General features: G+C 40.7%; 1 protein-coding gene across 1 annotated transcript; it reads left to right on the top strand.

Moving 5' to 3' along the window:
* The first annotated feature begins 981 nt into the window (after positions 1-981).
* On the top strand, positions 982-27,121 carry ltk (leukocyte receptor tyrosine kinase). The gene is made up of 29 exons (XM_085931895.1): positions 982-1,121; positions 7,253-7,351; positions 8,302-8,445; positions 8,603-8,831; positions 9,710-9,846; positions 9,935-10,078; positions 10,947-11,096; positions 11,961-12,061; positions 12,135-12,295; positions 12,856-12,950; positions 13,078-13,149; positions 13,372-13,546; positions 13,993-14,143; positions 14,235-14,357; positions 14,762-14,918; positions 16,709-16,894; positions 16,959-17,057; positions 17,626-17,787; positions 17,885-17,995; positions 20,093-20,279; positions 20,387-20,477; positions 20,660-20,724; positions 21,948-22,077; positions 22,164-22,261; positions 22,340-22,432; positions 22,858-22,959; positions 24,192-24,326; positions 24,399-24,489; positions 24,600-27,121. The coding sequence occupies exons 1-29, from the start codon at positions 1,070-1,072 to the stop codon at positions 25,578-25,580; spliced, it is 4,521 nt and encodes a 1,506-aa protein (XP_085788021.1). The 5' UTR covers positions 982-1,069; the 3' UTR covers positions 25,581-27,121.
* The last annotated feature ends 59 nt before the right edge of the window (positions 27,122-27,180 follow it).

The following is a 27,180-nucleotide window of genomic DNA, read 5'->3' as shown; positions in this document are numbered from 1 at the left end:
GGGCAAATACCAATAGACTGACTTTTGTTGAGCAACTAGTTGTGTAAAACCAATGAAGTAATTTTTCATGTTCCCTTTAATACAAAGCAACAATTCATTGGTTAAACGAATAAGAATAGACATTGAACAAATTTTCTTCGTGTGTCTGTCTAACTTTCTCTTCCAGATGGTTTAGTTATGTGACTGAATCCTGTTCATCAAAAGATGCATTTATAAAATGAGATTCCCAAGAATCCTTGATAGATATTTCTTTTTCTCATCTTAGAATTTATGTATTATTTTTACTTGTCCATTTGTGAGGTTGTAAAACTCAATGCACAGCACTGGATAAAAAAAAAAAAAAAAATCAAGATGACTAAACATGACCTATTCTGGACATAAGTATCGAATATTTCAATACAAAATGACATCCTTTGATTCCATGTGCTTGATTGCAGATGGCTTTGCGGGGTTTGCAGTACCTCATTTTTCCCCCCAGCTTGCTACATCTCAGTTTTTTTTTTTTAAAGTGAAACTCATACAAATTCACTCCACGCAAAAAAAAAAACCCCACACATTGGGTTTTGTTTTTATTTAAAAGACATGATGAAGGAATTCATTCCTAAACACTTTTAAAGGTAGTTTTTTTAATTCATTCCAAATACGCATCGCGTTAAATGGAGGCGAGGGTGGGGACGATCGGAAGCGAACGTCGTCAGAAGGTACACAAGCGCGTCTCTCTGACTAACACACGGGGAGGGCCGGGAGGATTCGTGTCGTGACGTCAGTGCAGCAGCATCAGCATCACTAAAAAACCTCCGTAAAAACATCACTCCACATCGACCAGTGCGTAACTCGGGACAAGAAGCGAGCCAACCAACCAACCAACCAACCAACCAACCAACCAACCAACCAACCAACCAACCAACCAACCAACCAACCAACCAACCAACCAACAGCCGCACCAGCCCACCGCGTCTCTTGGGGCTGCTTGCGTGCGGATACATGAGGAGCTAAAGGCGCCCGAAACAGTGCGGACTCCTATTCTTTTTTTTTTTGGGAGGTGGATTGACTACAAAACAAGGGAGCCATGGACGATTATAGAACGCAAAGTGCTTTTCTTCACGTCGCCATTCTATTAGGTAAGTGACAAGTTTAATCAGTTGATTGTCTCCTATATCTAAAACTTTTCTCTTTGCTGTTATTTCCTACTATTTTGGCAATTTTAATATGCAAACTCTTATTCTGATGTGTACTTTTGAAATATCTAGCCATTCATGTTCACATTTAATTAAAAAAATAATAATAGCACTGACCTAGATTAACCACGGGGTGAACTTGTGAAGACTTTAATTGATATGTAAGTGGCGAGACTTGTGGCAAAAAGTTGAGAATTGGAGGGATGTTGACTGAAAAGGGAAAAATCGGGTATTTTAAATCACTAATGCTTTATATAGTGTTGTACAATATATATATATATATATATATATATATATATATATATATATATATATATATATGAAAATTGAAGCAAGCAATTTTCTCAGAATCAAATCCATAAAAAATTTGCATTGTCCATGCATGCTTTCTAATTAGCATTGTTGATTTAAAGTGGTTTTTGAAGCGCATAGCACAAAGGTCGCTCGATTTTGAATGGCCGCGGAGCTCGATTTTTTTTTTGCCAGTTCTTTATGCAGGCCACTTGTTTCTGAGCTTCACCCTAGAAACTGCTTATAGGCAACTGTAATTCACATGGACCCCCAAGCGCACATCTATTTATGTCCCCCTGCAGCGTATGCAGAAGCCCCTCTCAGTAAGTGCATTCTGCCAAAGAGGGACAGAAGATTGTTTCTATAATTGCTTTAGGCAATCAGTGCCCCTGTATTGATATGTGCCAAAAGTCTTCCTTCCTTGCCATCTTGCGTGCAACTTATAGTTTAGCTTTCCATATATGATGCAGGTTCATCCTGAATATGTAAATATACAACATATAATTTCACTGTAATTTTGTTTGTGCCTGGTTTTATCAAAGTGACGATTCATCGCTACTTTTGGCTTTCTCTTTGGTGTTCTGATCAAATTGCATCATTCAACATGTTAGAACATGGTCAAAATAAACGAGTTCCTTTAATGGACGAGGCTTTACGGTAACTCTCCCTCTGTTTCATTCAATGTTAAATACAATCATCAAACATTTCCACACAACATTAACATACAATTAACATACAATATCAAACAAGAAGATTAAATTCAGGGATCCCAGCATTAGGCAATCACAATAGTCACAAATCAGTTGCTTTTTTTTTTTCCCCCTCTTGAGAAATATAAAACACAATACTAATATTTGAACAAGCCACAAGACATCCAAGTGTGCCATCTGTTCTCCATTAACCATAAAACCACATGAGCAATGTCTGTTTTGTTCATCTCGGAGTAAAGCTTAGAGTTGCCTCATAATTCCTTTGCCTTGAAAGCAGCAGCAGGTGGATCAAAATTAAAAAGAAGCAAATAAAAAATGTATCATATTTGCTTGCCAAAGAAGTTGAATTTTGATGTTATTAACTAGCCACTCATTCCAGACACAAATCATCAACTTTTCTTCCTCTTATCAAGTAAGCACAGCTTTCATCTGACTTCTAAGCTGGAAGTTGACAAGTTGTCAACACATGCTCAGAGATGTTATTCATGCAGGCAACACCATTCACACATAGTTATTATAATTTTTTTATATTTTTTTGAATATTTAATACTCTTTTTCAATGAGAGAAACTATCACAGATTGTTCAGAACTCTCGTTACCACGGAGTTAAAAAAAAAAAAAAACCAAAAAAACCCCAGCTGAATTCTTTTGGAACTAAAACAATCATTCAATCTGGACAAAGTGATTAACGACAACAACATTAAGTTTTACTTTTATCTTTGAGTTGTAGGCAACAACCGTTTGTTCTGTAAACTCTTATTTATTATGAAATGCAGGAAAGCCAATTTTCCCAACAGAAAACCTTCAAAATATTTGGTTGAAATGTTGTAAATTTTTTTGCCATTAAATTTCGAGTTCACCCCAAAATATTTATTTTGACCTGCAAACACGGAACGCTGTCCATCACATAGATGTTATTCAGCTAACCATAGCCGACATAAATTTGGGCTTCTTTCAGGCAATGGGCCCGACTCAAAACACAATAAATCAACATCAAATTCCACACAATCAGCCAAATTTTTCTGTGAATGTTTAACAGAAATTGGTAACGCGATGGGCATCTGTGTCAAATTTTTGGAGGTTCAAGAGAGAACATGCAGTGGAAGGTTGAGATTTGAACCTCAAACCACGATGTCGTCCTACTGTGCAAGGATTGATTTTATCTTGTATTGGTCAATACAATGGGAAGACCACAAGCTTGTGTTAAAAAAATAAATAAAAATCAGCTGTTGGCATGATGAGCCGTTATCCAGCCTTGTGTTTCATTAAAGAAACCTCAAAACGTAATTCAAATGCTTCCCACATTTCTGTGCTCAGAAAAAAAAAAAATCAGTGTATTTTGAGCAGATTGGGTTACTTTTATCCAAGGTTGAGTTGATTATTTTGATGAAGCAGTTTTGGTTGATTATTGGATTTGGTAGTGTTCAAGATAGTTGTCATTCTTTATCCGTTTTTTTGTGTGTGTATTGAAATTGAAATCATCTGTTAACCTATTTCTTGGTTTCTTTCACGAATGAGTATAGTCAAGGTTGTTTTTACTACTCGTTTGTAATGAAATAACCAAGTGTGTTAATTTCCAAGGAGAGCACGCGTCAATACTTTGACTGCAACATGCGTCATGAACTAGCTGCCTCGCCCAGTTAGCGTATGCCTTGCTCGCTCTCACGCTGTATGGCTTTGTGGGAGCAGAAGAAGCAGCATAAGTGCACAAGCCGAGTAGCCTGGATGAGAGCCAACTTGATGTTGCAGATGAAAGTGACGCTTTACCCAGGCATCACTCGGCCGCCTCCTTCACGGACACGTGAGCCGTGCACTTGATGGAGTTTTTTGTTTTTTTTCTTCTGGTTATTAACAACAAAGTAGTGGCTGAATATTAACTCGGTGTGGATTTCAACCGGAGTGGCCGATCCATTTTGTGACACCATAAGCATTAGAGAAACAAATGGAAGAAATATGAAATATTTCAAATGAAGTCATTTCCATGTGTGCAAGTCTTTCTTTGGAGTGTCATAGCAACTCCTTGATGAAAACAAACTGTTTCCAAGTACACATACACAAGATGCTAACAGAATGGCCGATGTCAAGGCCTTCACGACCGCATGATGTATCACGAGATTTGAGTTCACGTCAGTTCATCGCTGCATCACGTTACGGCCAAAGTCGTCAAGGTGGAGACTTTTTATTTTGTTGCTTGAATAGGAAATAGACGTGTCGTGGTCATGATGATGTTCTGATCTAACTTCAGAACCAGACTTGGTTCAAGTGTCCAATTTTGATTAGATACCTAAGTTTATATTATTTAAAATGCAAAAAGCTATCACGTTGATGTAAAGAGACTTCCGAGCTTTCACTTTCATCAAGATGCTAGCTTGCAGTACTTTGAGTCACCTTGGATGAAATGTTTCCTGTCTTAGTTTATCTTGTGCTGCCATTTCTCGTCGTAGTTAATTGTCGTAGACATGACATGGCAAACACGCACGCACACTTAAGTCAGAAATGGAGTCATGGGACTTCATTAGTTTGAGGAGATCTGATTGACTGCGCGTGAATATTTGCGAGAGGTGTTTTAGAAGGTGGAGAGGCAGACAAGAATGTTTATACTTGCAGTCGATGATTCATCAAAAAAAAAAACTGCCTAAGTTGAGCTCAACCAACTTGAAATTTGTTTTGATGACATGGCTGTGAACTCTCATGAGTCTCCTAAGGCCCAAACAATCGACACATACTTAGTGTTTCATATATTGTGTTTGTCTTGGGATTGCAGGAATCCCCGGTAGAACAGGAGAGACTCTTCACCGCGAATGAAGCGATTAGTTGACTCATATTGAAGTTTTCAGTGTATTCAGTGGAAACACTCACAGCACTTGAGAGCAGAGACAACGGCTTGATTTGATGATGATTTGTGGTTTACAGCTTAATTTTTTTTACTCATTAAAATATGACAGGGTCATAAACAACATGTCAAATTTAGAAGACATTTATTTTTGACTTTAATCAATACATTAAAAAATATAAGGCTCATCAGTTCCCCCTTGAATCCAAATTCTTTGTTTAATTCAAACCTTGTCGCGTGGAAGCTGTTTTATCTTCAGAGGAGATGTCCAATCATTTGTGGGCTTGTTTTTTTTTTTTTTTTTTGCTTGGTTGAAACTTTCCATTGGAAGAAAGCCATAAGATGTTCATTTATACAAATACCACTGGCTTGTTTCCTCTTTTAAGAAGAGCCAGCCAAATTTGGAAGTGACTGATCTACTGATTTCTCTTTCAACTCTTCCAAAATAGACTTGGCAGCTGAACGTTTTACAAAGCGATGTTATCGGCTGCTGTTTTAGACTGAGCAATGCCCTCAAGATACAAACGCAACCCCCAACCGCAATCTATAAACTTATTCAACAAATGGCCCTCGAGCCATTCCGTCCTCTTGTGAAGAATGTTTGTCTGCGGGACTGCCAACATTTGCTACGTCACTGACTTGATTTACTATAAGAAGACAGAGCACGACATGGCGTTCAGTATCCCAGTCACATTCTAACTTATGTGAATGATGAAGTCGGAGAATGTCATTTAGCAGCATCATTGAGTTAGCCGAGCTCCATCACTGAGATAGCAATAAAAATGAAGACTAATGCTCTTGCATTACTGCATATTTGTTCTGTCCACCACAGTCATAAGATTAGCTATTAGTATGGCTCGACTATCTTTAGTATCTAGGAAATATACAGTTAATCTATTTTTTTTTCCACCTTCGTTTGTCAATTAACCTGTAAAGCAGCACATTTTTGCCGGCAACCTACTTGCAGTTTACAGCAAAGTTGTCAGATGAAGTTTCAATTTAGAATGGCTCAATTTAGCGGCGATGAGAATAAGGGATTTGACTTGTCAGGATTGTTTCGGATCGGGGGGGGATATGTTAAGCAGGTGGAGAGAAAGTGACAGCATTTGGTATAATGAGATTGATGATGCTGTGCCTTTTTAGTTTTGCTGCATTGAGGGTATTACGCGGACAAGTATTTTGGTTTGGTAACAGCCTTTCTTAGTCATCGTGTGTTGTTGTTGTTTATTGTTATGCTTCACACTGACTGTCATCTTGAAGATTTTGTGACAAATCTTAGATGTCTTGCGGATAAAACACATTTTTTTCAGAACTTGATCCTCTGCGGTCTACAATAGAAATGAGCAATTTACTGGTGGTCTAGAGCAACAGCATATTTTTTTTCCTCTGAACCAAAAACCCTTGACTGAAATCAAATGAGAAGCATGCAACCACATTTATTCCCGCCGGGTAGTTTTTGGGCTAACCATCTTTCCGCAGCCTTCATCCTAAAACAGCAAGTTGAGAGATAGAAGGAAGGGTCAAATTGTAGTTCTGTTAGTGTTTTGGCGCAAAGAAGTCTGATTATTTTCTTCAATTTGTCCAATTTTACATTCAGTGAACCGAACAAATGGATACGCGGGTGGTAGTGAAAGCAGTTTGAGATTTTAGGGGGATTCCAAACACCATCCAATGTTAATAATACCCCTTTTGTGTTTTATGACATGTATTTATATTTAATGAATGCTCCCCTCTTTTTTTTTTTTTTTTTTTAAAAACAATTGTGCTCTCTGCATTCAGCATGCGTCATAGCTATTTTCTTTCCCAAGTATTTAATAGCTTAACCCCCTTGTTAGCGTTCTGGCTGCTTTTATTAAATAATTTCATTAGTCACGCTTGGCCTTTTAGCCCTTGCCCAAGGGGCGCTTTTGCACAGTAACGCGGCTTATGTTGCAATGAATTACAGCAATGGCATCGTCCTCTTCCATTGTTTGCTGGTCACGCTCTTTAAATGTTCACTTATCACATGCAGCATCAAGTCCTTATAGTTCTACCAAGATATTCAATATGAAAATGTTTCCTTATGATGTGGTGTCTGAAATCAAAATTGCCTCCATGTTGCCTCATGCTTTTGATCAACTCGTGTCATCAGCACATTGAAGAGAATTTTAATCGTGTACTATTCAATGTCTGTTTTTGTTTTTTGTTTTTTTTTATGTCCAGTACTGACTTCTTTGTTTTCCCTCTCTCTTTCTTCTCAGTGTGCAGTCAGTGCCATGCACTTCTGGACACTTTTCCAGAGGACAACATGTCAGATCCGATGCTTCCTCATCATGCTGACACACAAGATGTCAATCAATGTAAGGGTTGTAAACACGAGGACCAATTAGTTGGACTGGTTTCCAGTACAAGATATAATCAAAGAAGCTAGGTTAACTCTTAGGATCATTTTAATGCGGGAAGCCGACTTTTATGTTCTAAAAAATGCTACCAGTCTTCATATAATAAGACTATTAGAATCTTGTAGTTTTTTTTTTTTTTTAACGTCAATTAGGCGGTACATGATGGAGACACTTTCTATTGTGTCAGTGAATAACCAGCGAATCCACTTTTTAATGAAAACCGCTAAATCCAGTATTCCATTCAAAGAGCCTCTTGGAGCAGAAGGTAATGAAGCAGTTTCATAAAGATGAAGAAACCTGACTCTTTTTCAATCCTTTGTGAGCAAAGCAACGACTGTAATTAAATCATGACGACGGGGAAATGAAGTCCAATTTTTTTTTTTTAAAAGAAAGATAACACTAATAATGGACCTTACGCTCGGATTATGCCCTCAGGGAATCCGTTTGCTAAATTAGCTGAAGTGGCAGTTTCCTCTCCAGTCATCACATGACTAACTTGTTTTTCAATGTGCCGTATGGCTCTGATGCGGACACACACAATCAACATGAACAGAGTGATAGTCTGTCTTTTATATTTTCTGATTTTATCAAAAGGAATTTTAAGAGCATGACCCAAGGGCCGTTGTGATTGCTTCGGTGGTGATTTGTAACTTTCCGTATATTTCCACCAAACACCTTCTCCCAACTTTTCTGACAAATCACATGTCGAGGCAATCATTGTGACATGCGGTGAAGTTGTACAGGCTTGTTAAAATGATGCAGGATGAAAGACGGGAAGCTTTCTGTGGCTTTTGGCTTGAAGTTAGACCACTGCCACTAATCACTGTAATTTAATTATCAGTTTGGTTCTGGTGTTGAATTACGCTCCGCATATTTGAATGGTACAAAATGTGCTTCTTATCTTGCAGTTTCTTCCTGTGACTTTGAGTCACCGTGTCTCTGGACTTTATCAAAACACAGCCAGCAAAGTGACTGGTCTGTAGTATCTGCACGACAAACCGAGCGAGAAGGTCTGATGCCTGAGGCGGACCACTCGGAGGGGAGCTCTGATGGTGAGAGTCTCAAACTTAACATGTCTCGCGATATCAAATATTCATAAGGGGAAGAGTTGGCGATTTATCAAAGCTTTGTCTTTGATATCCAAGTCTGCTGTTTCTCTCAAACCCTTGCACTGACATTATGAAACGACTGCTTTTTTTTCCCTTTAAGGTCACTTTCTTCTCCTGAGCCCCTCCTCTGGTTCTGAGGCCTCGAAGAGATGCGAGTACTATTTAACCAGCCCAATCATGCCAAAAAGTGAGCGCCAATGTGTTCTGCGTCTAGCCCGCTATGAGACGACACCGTCGGCAGGGAATCTAACAGTCCTGATCAAGTCGGTTGACTCCACTTTGTTCGGTGACACCGCCGTGTTCAAACCTGAAAGGAGAGAGGACCCCAGGTATGCATAAATAAATAAATAAATAAATAAATAAATAAATAAAGAAAGAAAGAAAGAAAGAAAAATAGTTATAAATAATTATAAATAATTATAAATAAATGAATAAAATAAATAAATAAATAAATAAATAAATAAAGAAAGAAAGAAAGAAAGAAAGAAAGAAAGAAAGAAAGAAAGAAAGAAAGAAAAATAGTTATAAATAATTATAAATAAATAAAATAAACATAAATAAATAAACAGAATAGAATAGAATATTCCAATAACAGTAACAGTAGATTTTGTAAGTGCTCATAGTGTTGTGGCTGGTCAGTGGAGTTTATTATTTCTAACTTGCCCATTTAATTAGTGCGTGAATGAATCAGTGTGTTGCAATTTGACGTGCACCTAGAGAATACAAGTTTGGGTTTAATGCAGTCGAAGGCCATGCAGAGAGAGTAATGCCTTTTCCTTTTGTGGTCCTCAAGTTTATGAGGAGCGATGTTCCCAGAGGCTGTGTGGAATAGAATGCCGCATGGGGAAAAAGCCAAGAGTGTTGTTTGGGAAATAAGAACAGGTATTTGCTATTGATTTAATGCCATGGTGCAGCCCTCTGTAGCGCAGATAAAAGCATTCCTTTCTTCTGATGTGGATTCTGGAAATGAATTTATATAATCTCTTTGGACAGAAGAAGGATGGATGGGCATATGCGATAAGTTTGTACCATGGCGGAATTGGTGTGTGCAAAAATTGACTCAACGGTGCACACAAAAACAACCTGTCTCGGCACCTCGAGTGAAGTATTGTCAAAAAAAAAGTATCAGTAGTTGCTTCAGTGTTATGAGCTTATATCAATATTAGCACAGTTTAAAAATAAAATAAAATAAAATTGCATTTTGCAGAACGGAGTGGGAGGCGGTGGAGACTGTTATAGGCCCAGTGGACGAGCCCTTTCAGGTGATTCTGAGCTACACTGGATGTTTGCAAGGTGGCTCCATCGTGGCGCTCGATTCACTGCATTTCATAGACTGTCAATCGGGTGAGTTCATAAGAGACAAATCTAACAAGAGAATTTTTTTTGCACTCTAACTCGCATGCATGATTTTCTGTTTTGTGTCGTGGTTAAGACGAAAAGGATGAGGTCATCCCGCCGGACGTGGACTGCGGCGATAATTACTACTGCGAACACTCTGAATATTGCATCCAGCAAAATTATGTGTGCGATTTCCACACGGATTGCCCTTTAGGAGAGGATGAGGGCTTCATCTGCGGTAAGATTTTACTTGGCACTAATGCATCTTTTTAACCTGTTCATGATTGTGCCATGTTATTTTTCAAATATTGCTCACTTAAAAAAAAAAATAGCTTGAAAAATGTGTTCATGTATAAATGACTAAAAAACAGTTTATTCAATTATATTTATTTAGAAAGGTTTCTAATGCTGACCAGGCCCTGACTAGGTCCACCTAAAATTATTTCAGGTGTTAGTATATGTTTGGAAAAATCAAGGCAAAATGTTTTCGAGTGAAACTGGTCGCTCCAGATTTGTGGTCTTTTACACTTCACGCAAGAGCCAAAATCCCGTGCTCTGTAATTACCCATTCAAATGAAAAACAATTAGGAATCAATTGAATTTTACTGTTTACCCCTCAAGATAACAATGTAATGAATGAGTAAAAATAGACTTGAGTGGCTGCTATTGGATTTTTATAAGGGTGTATACTTAGCGGGAATGAAAGTGTAGACTTCAGAAATAAGACAATTAGGAATCACGATACAGAACTGAGGGGGTAACTAACCACAATTTGTCTTCCTTGGAAGTAGTCAGTGAGAGCCTACAAGCCATGGAGACCCCTTCAGCTGCAGCCCAAAGTCACCGCATACAGTCACAACTTGATTGTTTTAATTCCTTTGTGGTGACCCAGGAGCACAGTCATAAAAACAGATGACGACAGCCACATTAGACATATCAATAACGCCATCCCCTTAGCGTCGCATGTGTCTTAATTCTAAATTTATAACACACGCATCGCCGTCCACTGGGAAATTAGGATTCCGAGGAAAGAAGAAGGAGGTCTTGGTAGCAGCTGCGGTCTGGTGTTTCAATGAGCTCTAATGACAATCTGCTATCTTGTACAGGTTCGATGCCATTTGGATCGTACTGCTCATTTGAGCAGGATGCTTGCGGTTGGTCCGTGTCCAAGCAGCAATCAGCTTGGAAGAGGGTGGCCGGAGGAGAGTTGCTGCGGGAAAAAGACATGCGGGGTCTCACCCTCAGCACTACGCCTGGTAAGCAAAATCAAACCAGGTCGGTGATGTTTGCAAATGGGTTGGAGCTATGCAGAAAAGAAGATCTGAAGCAGGAGGTCGGCTTAGAGCAAAATGCAAAACAGGGAAGGATAAGTATAGAGTACACCACACACTCCAAAAATTGAAAATGGCTGGATGCAAAGAAATTGATGATGAGTGTTGCTGGTTCAGTAGAGTCCAAGAGCACCTTAAGAATTGCCAGATGCTAATTTGTTAAATGGCATGTAGCCGCTGGCCGGCTCCAACATGCCCGTGTCCTAAGCTGCAATTACACACAACACGCATACTCAGGGGAAGTGAGGATAGAGACAGAAGGCTTAAATCCTGCCGCACACTGGAGTTAACTGCTGAGCAGAGTCATTGGAGACCGTTGGCTCAGCATGGGTGATTTATCAGCAGGTTTCTGCCTCGCAAGGAGTTGAGCTGAATATGGAGCATGTTTGATATTTTTCTGACGATTCCACTGTCATACCCTCAAAAATTAAATTTGATCCTTCCAAAAAAAGCATCATTCGAGTGGAATGGATCATATGAGTCGATACCCGGTCAGTTGCGCTTGAATGCATCCGTTGCAGCCTTTAGCAATGTAGCGCTTCATGTAGCTAACTTGATTAATGGTCAATGCCCCATTCACAATCACTGCGTGATTGACTGGCAGTCAGTCCAGTCCTGTGTTCTGCCATTCAGCAGAAGTCAACTGGGCTTGGGTCCAATCCCTCTGAAAGCCTCCTTAGAATAAGCAGTATAGAAAATGGATGGGTGGATCAATTAGTCTCCTCCTTGGGCCCCCACCTTATCATGTCTCGGACCCTCGGAGCTAAGTTGTTTATTTTCTACCCCCAGGACACTTCTTGTTTCTGGAGATCAGGGAGAAACATAACCTGCTCGAGGCATCTGTCCAGAGCCGTTTTTTCCCTCCACCTGTCTCCAACAAAACTTGCCAGGTACTTTATTCAGACCGTACTGCTCGTAATTCACCTGAAATGTCTTTGTTTGAAATGACATTTGTTTGTGCAGATACGTTTTTCTTTTTACCTGTTTGGCTCCTTCAATGGGTCCTTGTCGATGGCTATAGAAGAGAATGGGACCTCCACAGCGCCACTGATCTGGGAGGGACATGGTCAAGGGAAGGATGACTGGAAGGATGTTGTCCTGCAGCTGACAGACATTCATCATGGGTACTTACACAAGACACTTTATTGCTCATACTGTGCATTTAAGTCTTCATAGGATATCTGTAGATGAAAATAAAAATGCTGGAAATATTGAATTTTTGGTCTTGGCCTGCTTCAAAAATCCGAAGTTGTGCATAATGGATGGATGCGCATGATGTCCTGGAGGCCATAGCACAGAGTGAACTCTATCAAAAGATTTTAATAAAAATTTGAGGACAACATGTGTTTTGTCCTGCTGGACTTGACTGAACCAGAATAGATTTGTGGCTCGGCCACGGCATCTTGCGGGCAATGGTGATAGCGCTTTGGATTGTTTTCGACAGAACTATACGTGTAAACCTTGTTAATTCTGAGTCCCTCACTGTACTGCGGCTTCATGGAGTTCCACAGGGTTCAATTTAAGGGCCCTTGGTTTTTTTCTTTCTGGCCTCAGGTTTCCATCTTGTATTTCCTTCCATTGCTCTACTGATGACTTCCAGATTTATATACCACTAAACAGGATAAAGCACTCTTTATAGTGTAGAGCAATTATCTCACCCTAAATGGAATGTGTTTTGGGGCAGGTTCCGTGTTAAGGTCACAGCTGTTTGGCTCCAAGGTTCCCATGCTGATGTCGCCCTGGATGAAATTGCTCTCAGTGCAACCTGCTTTGGCACAGGTGAATAAAACAAAATATTTTGAGCGCCTGCAGCTGCAGGGGCAGAGTCATTCAATTATCATTTTCATTTGCAAGATGAAAACAAAATCTGTCATTCTTCACCTTTTAACTTCCTGTCTCCTCACAGATCTCAACTCTATCCTGCCTGTAGCCGACCTGAGGGATTTCTTTAGTCCCCTCGCAGAGCCTTCATTTTCAGGTGATTTTCCCAAAACGTCCCACTGCGTCACTTCTAATCCATTATGAATGACAAATCTTATTAACGTGTAATGGATTGTTTAGCTGCCGTGTCTGTTGATGCATGAAGCCTCCAAAGGAACTGTTAATCCATTCTGCATTAGCAGTCATATTCCAAGTGCTTCCTGCAATATTTAAAAATCACAGAACTTTCTTTCTCTGTCCTCCCTCAACGTCTTTCTAGAAGTCTCTCTGATGACTTGGTTTTTCAACTCGTGCGGTGCCAGCGGTCCCTATGGGCCGACCCAGGCCCAGTGTGACAGTACCTACAGGCACAAAAATGTCAGCGTAACTGTGGGGAAGGAAGGAGTCTTGAAGGGAGTCCAAATGTGGAGGGTCCCTGCTACCAACAGATACCTGTGAGTGCTTTTTGGGTTTATTACAGTGATTCCCATGCAAGCTATTCTGAGAGCTCTGATGAGCTTTTCACTTCGCACCATATGCGTCTCAAATGTCAGGTCACCAAAACGAATCGTACTAATAAAGGCGGCAGAGTACATCCCATGCCCGGAAAGTCTAAGAACATAAACCTCCGATTGGCCGGATTGAAGCGTGTTTACACAAGCACAACAACACACATGAATTCATATTATTGGGTGTCACTCAGAGCTGAGAGTGTCTGTGTTTATGACGACATAGTCAAGTTTTAATGGTCTTATTATACTGCCCCCGGTGGCCAAAATACACATAACAGAAGGAGCACGCACGTTACAATTCATTTCAAATGAAAAGTGATTTGACATACAAGTGTTTTGATTAATTAGTGTGGTCACCGAAGAAATGAAAGTCATGGATCATCATTTAGGATCTCAGCTTACGGCGCCGCAGGAGGAAAAGGGGCCAAAAACCACAACAAGCCCAACCATGGCATCTTCATATCGGCTGTGTTCCCGCTGGAGAAAGACGAATTACTTTACATCTTGGTGGGTCATCAGGGAGAGGACGCGTGCCCGGGGGTGAGTGTGGTGAACAGCTGAATGATGATGTTGGAGACAAAAAGTTGGATTCAAATGAATGTCTCGATTGTGTTCTGCCCTTTTGATCCAGAGAAATTCCCAAACACATAAGATCTGCCTGGGGGAGTCATCTGTGATCGACACAAGGGGGGAGGGTGACACTGAATGGTCTGGAGGGGGAGGCGGAGGGGGCGGAGCTACCTTCATTTTTAAGGTGATGCAAGCCAGATTTGCTGCTTATTTGCATAAACATTCCCATGATGAAAAGAAGAAATGTTATGTCAACTTTGAGGACACTTCAATTGATGTGGGAAATTATTTTCTCTTGTTTTTTTTTGTTATGAAATATGTTTCCTTTCACACTTATCAACCAATTCAAACCATTCCGCTTTCCAATTATTCACAAAATTCCACGTATGGCCAGTTTCCTTTCATTTTCTACATTTTCCAAAATAACGTTTCAATTCATTCCAAACCATTTCAGTTCACCGGCGGCTTTTCAGCATTCACGCATGACTTATTTTTGTAAAAATCTGAATCGATTGATCTTCAGATATTTCAAAAATTGTAAATGTAGGTAAACATTTTCAAATCATTTGTGTGCTGCTATCTTATCAGATAGAGGGCGACGAGCTGATTCCATTGCTAATTGCGGCCGGTGGTGGAGGAAATGCTTACATGGAAGATCCGGAATCCAGTCTGGATCAGATACCACTGGAGCAGTTTGAGAACAGCACCACGGCGCTCGGCACCAACGGCCAAACCGGCGCTGCAGGTACTGCGTCACCCCAAAAATCTGAATAAATCTTCTCATCCATTCCGAGCAGGTTCTGAATGTCAACTTGAATTACTTCAACCGTCGGTCGTGTAGTCGTTCCTCCTTAGTCGTACAATCGATGAAAATGAAATCAGCCTTTTAATGAGGTTGCTTTTTATGCACGGCTGACCCTAAGTTTATGCTATTATTGACATTTCACCTAAGGACAGCAAACATTTACACACCATAAAGTGTAAATGGGTTAGATGGGTGCCAACTGATTCTTTCTGGCCTTGTAAGGTAACCCAATGTCAATATTTTGCCCTCTGCTTGAACATACAATCAGTCTTGAATGCAAATGTTAAACACGTTATACATTATCCAAGACAATTGAATTCCACCACACATCCGCAATTTTCTCATGCATTCCGAAACATAAGTGCATGACAAATAGGAAAGGAATGGCGCTCAGTAGCGCAGAGGTCAGCCAACAATCTGTTTGTCAAAGGAGAAGGACGTATGGTGTAGAGGCCAAATGGCAACCCATTGAGAAAAATAAACTTGTGGCTAAAACTGACAAGTATTCAAGTCAATATTTATGACGCAGGTATTGGGGAAAAAAACAAAAACGTTTTGTCCTGTTTTGAACATCTTGCGTAAACCTCAGGGGTTCTGAAAAATAAGCATGAAAAAGATGATAATCACATCTTTTGAATTTGAAATTGAATAAACATTCATTCCTCGCAACACCATGATTATCTAAAAGATCATAAAAAATTTGTAGTGTCACTATTTTGACAAGTAACCACGCGGTAATTCACACTCTGTTAGTATTGGCTTTTTTTCTTTTGGATTACTTTCCAATCCAAGTGGAAAATGTGTTCGGCAAAGGGCCTTAAAATGATATCTCCAGTTTTGAGTTTCATACGAAACTTGAATAGAGACACGTCTTTCCATTTCCCCGAGACATGTGATTTAAGACGATTCAAGACAGTTTCAGCTCCTGAGTAATCTGCAGTCATATTTGTTGTTCTTTGCAGAGGATCAAAACTATACACCTGCGAGAATGATCGTATTATCTATCTGCATGTGTTCGTCAATTCTTCGCGTCTAAATATCCGTCACTTCCCGTAGCTTAACACCAACACCGCACAGTTGCTATTGATTAGCCCATTTATTGTGTTCGTACCCATCGAACACATCATGAATCAAAGTCATTGTGTGAAGTGTCACTAAATGATTCAGCACTATAACATTTTGTTAAAAATTGTATGTGGTCATTATTTTTCACACCAAGTTTGGCAAAAACAAAAGATGTGTGTGGTTTGGAGATTTGTACGCATTGCTTTGTGCACACATTCCTACGTTAGTTACGTTTGAATCTATGTACTCGATGTTATCCGCCTTGACCATGTGATTCTTTTAATTTAACAAGAATGTTTCTTGGACTTTTTCTGCAACATAGCCGGGAAACAAATTTTCCCCACGCACAGCGCTTAGTTTGTTGGCTGAATATTCCAGTCGGAAGGGGCTCTATCTCAATTCGTGTCTCTGGCGCCAGTTTAACTTTCTAAATCTTCTCATTTTGAACACAAAGCCGTGCTGCCGTAGAAGTCTTCTCGGGCAATTTTCTTTCCACGAATTTATACAGTTCCCCAGTCGGTTATTTTCCCAGCGAAATATTGGGTGATAAAATGTGTTTACAATTCAACAAATCAATTAGAAAAGCAAACGAAGAGACAATTTGTGAAATTAATCACACAATAAGAAGATTCCAATTCATATTTGATGTGTTGATGTCTCGCTAGGTGGAGGTGGAGGTTGGAAAGATTCTCCTACCACTCACCTAGTGGCCGGCAAGTCCTTGTCAGAAGGTGCTGACGGGGGTGCGGCGTGTCTTTTATCCCAGTCCAAACTGGGTTGGTCCACCTACGGGGGGTTCGGAGGAGGAGGTGGCGCCTGCACGGCTGGAGGAGGGGGAGGCGGCTACAGAGGTAAATTCACAGTTGGCCTCAATTGTGTCGAAAGCGTGATTGATGTGCGTCCATTCTGTGACAGGAGGTGACGCCGCATTGACGGATGACATGAAAGCCGATGGTGGCAATGGCATCTCCTTCATTCATCCAGATGGAGAGATTTATCTCCAGCCTCTGGCGGGTGAGTTTAATATGTTAGAGTGGAGCTTGATATCCGAAGATGAGCTTGAGGAAATCGTGAGATGAAATGATGACAGTTGCCTATTTTTTTTTTTCAATGACTGAATGTTTTTGGGGCATTTGTTTGTGTTCAAGTGTCTGACTTTGGGCTTTTTTTAATTTTATTTATTTATTTTTTGGACCCGAGCTTTGTTTTTGTCTGCTCGAGACAACTTGCCATCTGACTCTGATTATGTAGTGGGTGGCCCATGCTGATACTTGAACTTACGTCAAAGCTTCATTTTCAAATTAAAGAGTCCACAAGCACATGAAAGGCATTAGGAGAATGATTTGAACGAAAACAAAACGATTAAGTCGTCCCCAATGTCATCAACATCAAACATTATGAATAGTTTAAAGGCGTAATCAATTCCCAAATTTCAATGATATGTTGTGTGGAATTCGGATGCTGGAAAATGAATTAAGAAGCCACCCATTTCAAAAAGATGCTTATCAGGATAAAAATAAACGATTGTGGCGAAACACATATGTAGCTCATAATCACTTTTTTAGTTTATTGTTTGTTTCAGCTATGGAGAGTCACGGCGAGTGTGAAATCAAAGTACAGCTGAACTGCAGCCACTGTCAGTCTCAGAGCTGCAAACGTGATGAAGAGACACACTTCATCCTCTGCTTGTGCCATGACGACGAGGTCTTGGCCAGCGATAACGTCACGTGCGTCGACACAGTCGGTGAGGAAATCGTTTGAAGTATTGCTGTGTTTCCACTTCCTGGTTTTGTTTTGTTTTTACGGCCAATAAAAGACATCTTGGCTTTTTCTTCTTGCAGTTCCTGCAGTTCAGCCTCCTCCAGCTCAGATGTCGACATCGCTGATCCTGGCTGTGGTCACCTCGGCCGTCGTCAGCGGCGTGGCCTTGATCTGCGCCGGGGTCATCCTCAGTAAGAGACTCGTGCGGTTTTGCGCCGACGTGGTGCCCGCCACCTTTCATCGGCTGTGAGGCGCAAATTGTTGCTCAAAGTGATCGATAAAAATGGCATTACAAAAAAAGAGGGCATTGCGTTACTATATGGAGGAAATACAAAGGCTCTTCATCCATAAATTGGAACATTATGAGACATTGAGATTCACAAAAGAAGAGGGAAAACATTTTTTTTTTTACTCTCCTATGATGCACCAAGTGACAATTTCTGTATTGCATGCGCCTCCCGGGCATTGATGTGCAAGATCAGAATCATTAACAAATTAGAATTCCGCTTGCTCAAGGACACTTTACTGATCATTCTTGCTATCATTAAATTCCTAAGACAGAAAAAAAAAAAAAAAAAAAAAAATATATATATATATATATAAATATATATATATATATATATATATATATATATATATATATATATATATATATATATATATATATATATTTTTTTTTTTTGAGGAGCGAGAGGTCAGAATCAATAGATACGATAACACTGCTAATACATCTAACGAGGCATTATTATTATTATTATTATTATTTTGATCATTACTGTACCACGCTGCCATGCAGTTAATTTATATGCGGTTTTTGTAGTGTATATCCAACACCGACCTCTATGTACACCCGGTAATAATAAATGAGCTTTTCTTTGATTGATGGGTGTATGGAAAAATCGTGCATGAAACATTGTAGCTAGGAATCAATCAATTCATTCATGCTTGCCTCGGATAGCAAGAAAAATGGTTTGTACGATGGAGGCAAGTATTTTTGTCTAGTAGCCAAAGTTCTTTGAGGACTAAGATAGAGAGCAAAAGCCTTTAAGGACAACTGGTATAAAAATAATTTCAAGAAATTCAAGTTTGAAAAAGTGTAATTATTTTTATGATGATGGGCACTTTCCTAACGTAGATGACAATATTTGCCATTTCCATCACATTTTCAAGTGTACACTTTGGTGTGATGCCATAAAAAAACACTTATAGTGTTAATGCAGCTCGCTGAAGTGAAGATTTGCAAGATTGCACATGCGATGATAGATTGCGTTCCAAGATTGTTTGACTTCCTTGGCTGAAAATTGTCATCATCCATTTTTTTTTATGGTAATTGACTTTGGAGGCTCCCCTACTACTCTTTTTATCTATTCAACTTTCTGATAGACTATGCAACGATTTGGGTGCTTTGTCTCTTTTTCGAGAATGTGACTAAATGAGGAAACCTAAAATATTAGGAACACTTCAGTGCAATTGTACACGACAATTATTATCGTATATCTTTTTATTTTTGATACAGCTTTTATATCGGATCAGCGTTATCCACCATTATTATTGTATTTGTGTAATCTGAAAATCGAACAAAAAATAGGAGGGTGTGAACTTGGCATATCTGGCAGACTGTGTAATATTCATCAAGTCATCTAGAACGATAACTAGTCGAACTGATGACTCATATTTACACATTCCACATTGCTTCTCCTCATTACTAAATGCATCGCGTGTAATTGTGTGACACTGAATAAAGCGACACTGAATAAAGCCACACACAAAAAAAAAACATGGCATTTATTGTCCAATTGTGTCATCGAATTTGAAATGAAGAAGTGAAAGGAACAACTAAAGCTCCAAAGGATAATGGTGTCTCTTCACCTGAGCTCTCCCCCATGCAGGGAGGTAGTCTGTATCCCCCCCATCCCCCCCCCATCCCATTGTCATTCCCAACCACCTCCTCACCATCCTCCTCCTCAATCCTACCTCCATCTCTCCCTTCCCTTCCTCATCCCCCCCTCCCTCGAGACCCTCGCATCTGCACCGGGCGCTGGCTCGACGGCACCTCTTACCTGCACGCAACGCCCCCCCTCCCTGGCAGACTACCAACCTGCATCGGGGCCGAGGCGGGTGAGTCCCTGCTCCCTGGTGTCGTGGAGGATTTGTAGCAATGGAGGGATTCTCGTATCCCTTTACGTATTATATGAAAAGCGCCAATGATTTGACTCGCTGCTTCCTTATCTAAATTCCATAAAAGGGAACTACTGTGTAAATAGATTTGAAATATCGTTCTTCTGCAGTGTGGCATCGCTGGAAAAACCATCTGCAAGCAGTCAGGGGTTGCCTCCACAGCCCCGAGTACAAGCTGAGTAAAATCCGTTCTTCCACCATCATGACAGACTACAACCCCAATTACTGCTTTGCCGGGAAGGCCTCGGCGCTCAGTGAGCTGAAGGAAGTACCGCGTAAAAACATCACGTTGCTCAGGTAAGTCTTACGAAATTGTTATATTTAGCTTGGTGATTTATGAGTCATCCGCTTTACGTTATGACTCAACTCGGGACGTTTATCTGGATTTGTGATGTGCTTGCAAGAGCCCTGGGCCACGGCGCCTTCGGTGAGGTGTACGAGGGTCAGGTCCTCGGGATGAACGCCGATAACGGCCCCATGCAGGTGGCCATAAAGGTCAGTTGCCGTTCGCGATGTGCACCTAAACATTAGATGACAGCTCATCAGCGGGAGTGATGTTTGTTACACATAATCCATTCAACAGGGGAGAGAGAAGGGGGGGGGGGGTTCCTTCTCATACAAAGGTCACTGTGAAGCGATGCTTTTCATTTCTGAAGATGCTTCTTTCTCTTCGGCAGACTCTTCCGGAAATCTGCTCAGAACAGGATGAGATGGATTTCCTAATGGAGGCGTTGATTATGAGGTACGCATCCCGCATCGGCGGAATCGTACAAAGCGCACGGAAATCTTCCCGTTGCGGTGAATATAAGGCGCTTCGCTCAATCCAGATAAAAGAAAAACGATTTTGTCCTATTTAGATCTTGATTACGGCTTCTTTTCTTACTTGGTCTCATCAATCGGTGTGGGGTTAAACGTCATCTTTTTATTGTTCGTACACATTCTGGCTAGCTACGCTGGTCAAAACAATCAGCGCAAAGTCTTTCTTTAGGCGCTTTTTCATGTTCATAGGAACTCCAGTCTCTGTGGCAGCTTTTCTAATGTGAGCTTGACTGATTATCTTCCGCGCTACATCTTCTGGATAATGACTCCCGCGTCCTCCGTTGCACTCGCCATCCATCGAATGACATAAAGATGGGGTCCTAATACTCTTACTGTCACTGCTCTGCCTCACGGGAACTTGAATTATATACATGCACGTGTCCTACATTCACTCCTCCAAAAGACTTTTTTGGCGGATAGAGCTCATTTTCATTTATCAGCTGATAGGTTTTTTTTGTTTTTTTTTATTTATTTGTGATTTGTGTCTGTTGGGAAAGCCACACAGAAAAGCTGACAGTTTGAATATTCAATATTTAAAAGTCAGGAGTAGAGTTGGGAAAAAGTGACAAGCAATAAAGTTTGGCAAGTGTATGACATCATTATCAAAATGGACCCTTTGTGAGAAAAACCTTCCTCTCACCTCTCAACCATTCCAAAGATTTTCCTACTTGCCACTAAGCGCCAAAAAGATAAGAGGGATCCAGCAGAAAACCTGACTGGCTTATAAATGATTCCATCAGAAATTCTACTTGCTCTTTTCATCTAATAGCGGCTTTTGTAGTTATTGGCAAACGGAGCGTGAACGTTTGTGCAGGTTTAGTCATTCGTTTATTATTTTTTTTTGTGAAAGGTGAGACAAAAGGAAGGGTGTATTCATTTTTGGAATCAAGCTGCTTATCCTGGGTGTTTTAAAAGCAACATTACAATTGGTTGTTAAAAGAATTTGTTGTGGTGAAACTGGTTTTGGCTTCTGGAGGATTTTTATTATTTCTTCATGTAGGGCTGTATGAATGGAATTAACACGTGTGCCATCTAGTGGTAATTGGTAATATTACAACTTCAACACTTTGGCGCCTGAACTCCAGCTCATCTGGGACCATCATGATGATATAATCCAGAACGTGCGTGACTGTTTTGTCCCCGCAGTAAGTTCAACCACGAGAACATCGTCCACTGCATGGGCGTCAGTCTCAACAACCTGCCACGTTTCATCCTGCTGGAACTGATGACCGGAGGAGATATGAAGAGCTTCTTGAGGCAGAACAGACCTCAACGCGTACGTCTTCTCTCACACACGCCTCACGTTAAGCCCGTTGAGTTTTTTATTTATTTATTTTTTTACGTGAGCCGTGTCACTTTCAGGGCCAAGCTCCTTCTCTCAGCATGCACGAGTTGTTGCAGATGGCCAGGGACATTGCACGAGGTTGCCGCTACTTGGAGGAGAATCACTTTATACACAGGTACAGATAAAATGGACATTTGCTGTTAGCAGTTATCAATAACAATTTATATGTTGTCATTAATTTTTTTTCTTGCAGAGATATTGCAGCTAGAAATTGCCTTCTGACATGCCCTGGACCGGAAAGGGTAGCCAAGATTGGAGACTTTGGCATGGCCAGAGACATTTACAGGTTTGTATGCTAACGTGCTAACGCAATACCGGATTTCATTGTCGATAAAGTTGTAAAAGTTTGAGTCCCACTTTGAAATAATGATTTTTCTAAGATTTCCTAGAATTATACACTATGTTTGTCATTAATTGTCTTTTTGTGAACACACCAATCATGTTAACGAGTTCTAATAATACAAATGATGAAACAGGAAACAGATACAAATCATTATGCAACATTTTGTTTCACAGTACATTAGCTTCCATGGATTATGGAAACGAAATATACAAGTGTTGTAAACATAGCAACTTAAAAGTCCTAAAAAATGGAAAAGGAACAAGTCACGTGGTGAGCTACTTGATCTGGATGGAGAAAAGTCACTCTGACATACTGCAGGATATCAACTTGGCTTTTTCGTGATTATTTCTTGTTTTTACGATGACCAGAGCCAGCTACTACAGGAAAGGTGGTCGTGCCATGCTGCCGGTCAAGTGGATGCCGCCTGAGGCTTTCATGGAGGGAATCTTCACTTGCAAGACTGATACATGGTGAACACACACATATACACACACACTGTAATATTCACTCACCGGACACAATATTAGGTACACCTGCACAAATAAATAAGATCGGATACAAGGGAAAAACGGCGGTTGTCATCGTTTGGAAATGGAGGCACACGTTAATGTTTTGCTTTGACTCAAAAACACACATTAATTTTATATAGCTATGGAAAAGGCAAAATGGGTGCAATCCTATGGGAAAATGTTGTAATGAATTTAAACCAGATGTTGCTCCATAAAGTAAAGTCGTCATCATCATGAAGCAAATGTCTGACATCTTCCAATAAATCACTTCGATAAGAGGCTCCTTCGGAAGGGGGCGAGTATTGCTTGAGGGGGGGGGGGGGATTGAACCACAACCATATGGACACATCTTGTTTAGGGTGTAGATTTTCTTTTTTTTACAAAGACAGTAAGAGTTACCTGCAAAAAAATGTAGATGGCCATGGTGGGGCACATTAAAACAAGAGCTGTCGCACACAATGCTAAGTTTGGACACAAAGGTGTATGAATTGAACAGTAGGTTTATTATTGTGCTGAACAAAGGAGCAAATGCACAGCTGCATGTTTTGTTTTTTATTTTTTTTTTATAAATAAGACTCAGCCTTGATTGCCATAAGAAAGTATTTAACATTCAATCCATGCTGAGCTTGAATCCCCAACAGCTGCTTAGACTTTTAGGAGGGAAGCATAGTTAGAGGAGATAGATGTGTTTTTTTTCTTCTTTAAAGCTTAATATAACCGATTGGCGCTCAAGGGAAACCATTACCAAGATTTCGCCCGTGACGAAAATGAGTTTTACACCCGTGGTCTGGAATCAATAAATAAAATCGTTTTCATTCATGAAGGAAATCACTTACATACTCTACACACAATAGTTTGTATATGTACCTAAAAACAAATAGCAGCCAATCTCTCATTTATTTGGATATCCAAGTAGTTATGGGTAGGTTATTGGGTTCCTTGGGTGAATTTAAATATTAAATCAAGATAGTTACACATCATTTATTTAAAACAACCAAAACAATTCCCTATATCAATAACTCTATTTGTATTATACTGCCCTCTTGTGGCCATAATGGGTACACCAGAACCAAAGAAGATGATTTGAGATCCAAATGGTTTGAGTTCCCTCAAATCTGTCTTTTTGAGGTGCTCAAGAAATAAAGTTGAGAACTTGTACCAAGTGGACTCAATCCTAGTGTCTCCCCCTACAGGTCGTTTGGAGTACTACTGTGGGAGATCCTCTCTCTGGGCTACATGCCATATCCTTGTAAAACCAACCAGGAGGTGCTGGAGTTTGTTACCAGCGGGGGTCGGATGGACCCCCCAGAGGGCTGCCCGGGCCCAGTGTGAGTACTCAGAACACAGCAAAGTCGCAAACTTTGAAATCACAAATCAAATTCATAATTGTTTGTATTTAGTTATCGGATCATGACCCAGTGCTGGCAGCATTGTCCCGAGCATCGGCCCAACTTCTCCACTATACTTGAGAGAATCAACTACTGCACTCAGGTAAAATCATGTCACTTCATTAGGTACACCTGTCCGTGCTGATCAGGAGGTACCACTGGTCATTTCAATCAGTTTGTGGAAAATGATTCATTTGATTGTTATTATGTCAGGATCCGGATGTGATCAACACGCCTCTCCCAGTGGAATATCGACCAACCACCGATGACGACGGCGCCGCCGTGATCCGGCCCTCCGACCACACGCCTACCAGCTTTGCTCCTCTCCCCGTCTCCTTAACCCCCACGTCCCCCTTGAGCTTGGCGTCCTCTGTTCTTCCTCCGCCGCCCGCCAAACCTTGTGTTACCCAACACGAGACCACGCCGTGTCGCGAGGTGCTCCCGGATCTCCACAAAGCCGAGGCGGCTCCGGCGCCCGTCGTGCGCACGGGGGGCCTCTGGCTGCACCCCGAACCTCCCTCGCGCCAACCTTGCTCCACGAACAGCTCGTGTCTGGGGAGCCAACGGCTGAAGAACAAAACCAAAAATTTGTGGAACCCGACTTACGGCTCTTGGGTTTTGGAAAGCTTCAAGGGCAAGAAGACCTTGGCTCACACTCAGTCCGTGCCCCTCTCAAGTCCTCCTCAATCCACTTTAGAGTGCAACCGAGCACCCTGTGAGACCTCCAACTGTTCTCATCTCAAATCTGCCGCCCTCTGCCCTTCCTGCCAGCCTCAAGGTGCACCGAATGTGCCCCACAATAAGAGCCAAACCAGCAGCGTACCCTCAAAGGCGGGCATTGACCTGGCCAAGCTGCAGAGTTTCCCCTGCGGAAACGTCAATTACGCCTACGACGAGCAAAACTACGAGGCAGAGAGCTTGCCCTTGGTCGTCCACACCAAAGCCCCGGAAGCCATCAAAAACACCAACTCCGCCCCCAGCGTGTCCTCAGGGACGGGCCTGGGGTTGGCGCTGGGCCTCTACACGTCCTCCTCTTCATCCTCTTCATCATCCTGCATGCCGAAGCTGCTGCTCAAACGCCACGCCAGCTACGGACACGAGGACGTGAGGAGACACACCAAAGCTGAGAAGCCCACACGAGACCGAGACTCCGGCTTCTCTCTGTCTGAGGACTTGAGTGTCACACCGTTCTGAGAGTCAGGTTATTCTAATGTAAAAAAAAAAAAAGTCAATTTTTGGAGATGAATTCTCTGCACTGATTACTAATTGGTCTCCGTTTTTTTCTCGCACATCAGGTTTTCTACTAGTTATAATAATATTTAGTAATAGATTTGAATTAGGGCCTAGGTTCAGCAACAGATGGAATTTTGGCTGGAGATGTCATTATCATGATAAAATTTGTGTTGGACAAGATTTAATAGATATTACTTGACATTTAAAAAAAAGAAAATATCTAAAAATTCTCATGTGCTAGAAAAAAAAAAGTGGACTTTTTTGTTTTTTCAAAATCCTCTGTGCCCACCAGGTAGTGAATGATCTGCTCGTATAATGGTTCTGATGATTACAATGCTGGAAGGAGACCCTTACGTACTCTTCTGCACTGTGATTCAGAGCTGGACTCTTTCATTTTTTTTTCTTTAAAAAAAAAAAAATCTGTCCTGTTTGGCTGCTTGGTATGCAGCGTGATGGATCTGTATGCCTTTTTTTTTATTTTTTATGCCAGAACAGTTTTGCTGTGCAACGGAGGACTTTGATAGACTATTGTTTAAATGAAGGATAATTACTGGACATTTGAGAGTGAACAGACAAAGTAACATAATATGACCACAGCAACGTTATATTCATGTTGACCTCATCGTGTGCTTCTTATTGTCTCCAAAATGCTGAAATAGTCTCGACTTTTTTTTTTATTTTTTATTATCTCATCTCCTGGAAGCTTTGGGACTTGCTTCTATGACCAGTGATTGGGATGTTGGAGCAATCAGTGTGCAGGATGAGAATCTAAGATGTATTTTCATTTGTTGGAATTTTTTTTTATCCACAAATTCAGGTTTCATGGAAGAGTTTTGGGGGATTTGTTCGAAAGGAATCATATGAAAAACATTCTACTTCATTAGGTTTGCAATAATGTGTATTTTTTTGTACAGAGTTGGTTATGAAAGGAGGATAAGCGTGAACATTCAGACACATATTTTTGGGGCAATTTTGTCATGCAACGAATTAACTTGCTGGCTTTTAGAGTTTAAATCAGAGGTGGGCAAAATATGGGCCAAATATGACCATCTCTCAACTCTTATCATCTCGCAAGAAATTCTCAATATTTGAAAAAAAATGCTGACGTTCCATTGAAATGAAAATTTGTACTCATTTATGTTCAATCAGTGTAGCATGTAGTTAAGTTGTTTTAGCTTTAGCATATTGACTCAAAACAACATGGATGCTGACAGCTGTGAAATATTAGCTATTTTTATACTCGCTTCTATACACTGGACTAACATTTGTATATTTCTTTTTTTACTTACGCTATTTGTAGTCAATCACTGCCAATGGATATTACGACACAAGAGTTGTAGTAGCCATCTTTACTCAGCAGGGGGAGATGTTTAGCTGTGACACACAACGAGCTGCTCCATTCGTGTGCGCTTTATCACACACATGCTGAGTGTTTATGAATATTCTTGTTGATTGTACTCAATAATAATCTACACCTATAAATGTTTGTATTTTTCCAGTCAGGGTTGGACTTTTTGTATGCTTTGAACGTACTATTGAAGGCATGTTCTGCCTGTTTTAC

Source organism: Syngnathus leptorhynchus, chromosome 15 (genome assembly GCF_054491065.1).
Source record: "Syngnathus leptorhynchus isolate UIUO chromosome 15, UIUO_Slep, whole genome shotgun sequence".
Classification (NCBI taxonomy): Eukaryota; Metazoa; Chordata; class Actinopteri; order Syngnathiformes; family Syngnathidae; genus Syngnathus; species Syngnathus leptorhynchus.
This window is presented reverse-complemented; position numbering and strand designations above follow the sequence as displayed.

Excerpts from the sequence above, each read along its gene's own strand:
- ltk (XM_085931895.1), top strand. The coding sequence starts at position 1,070 with ATGGACGATTATAGAACGCAAAGTGCTTTTCTTCACGTCGCCATTCTA. Across the intron at positions 16,895-16,958 it reads AGGGGGAGGCGGCTACAGAG|GAGGTGACGCCGCATTGACG; the intron begins GTAAATTCACAG and ends ATTCTGTGACAG. Across the intron at positions 17,996-20,092 it reads CTGCGCCGGGGTCATCCTCA|TGTGGCATCGCTGGAAAAAC; the intron begins GTAAGAGACTCG and ends GTTCTTCTGCAG.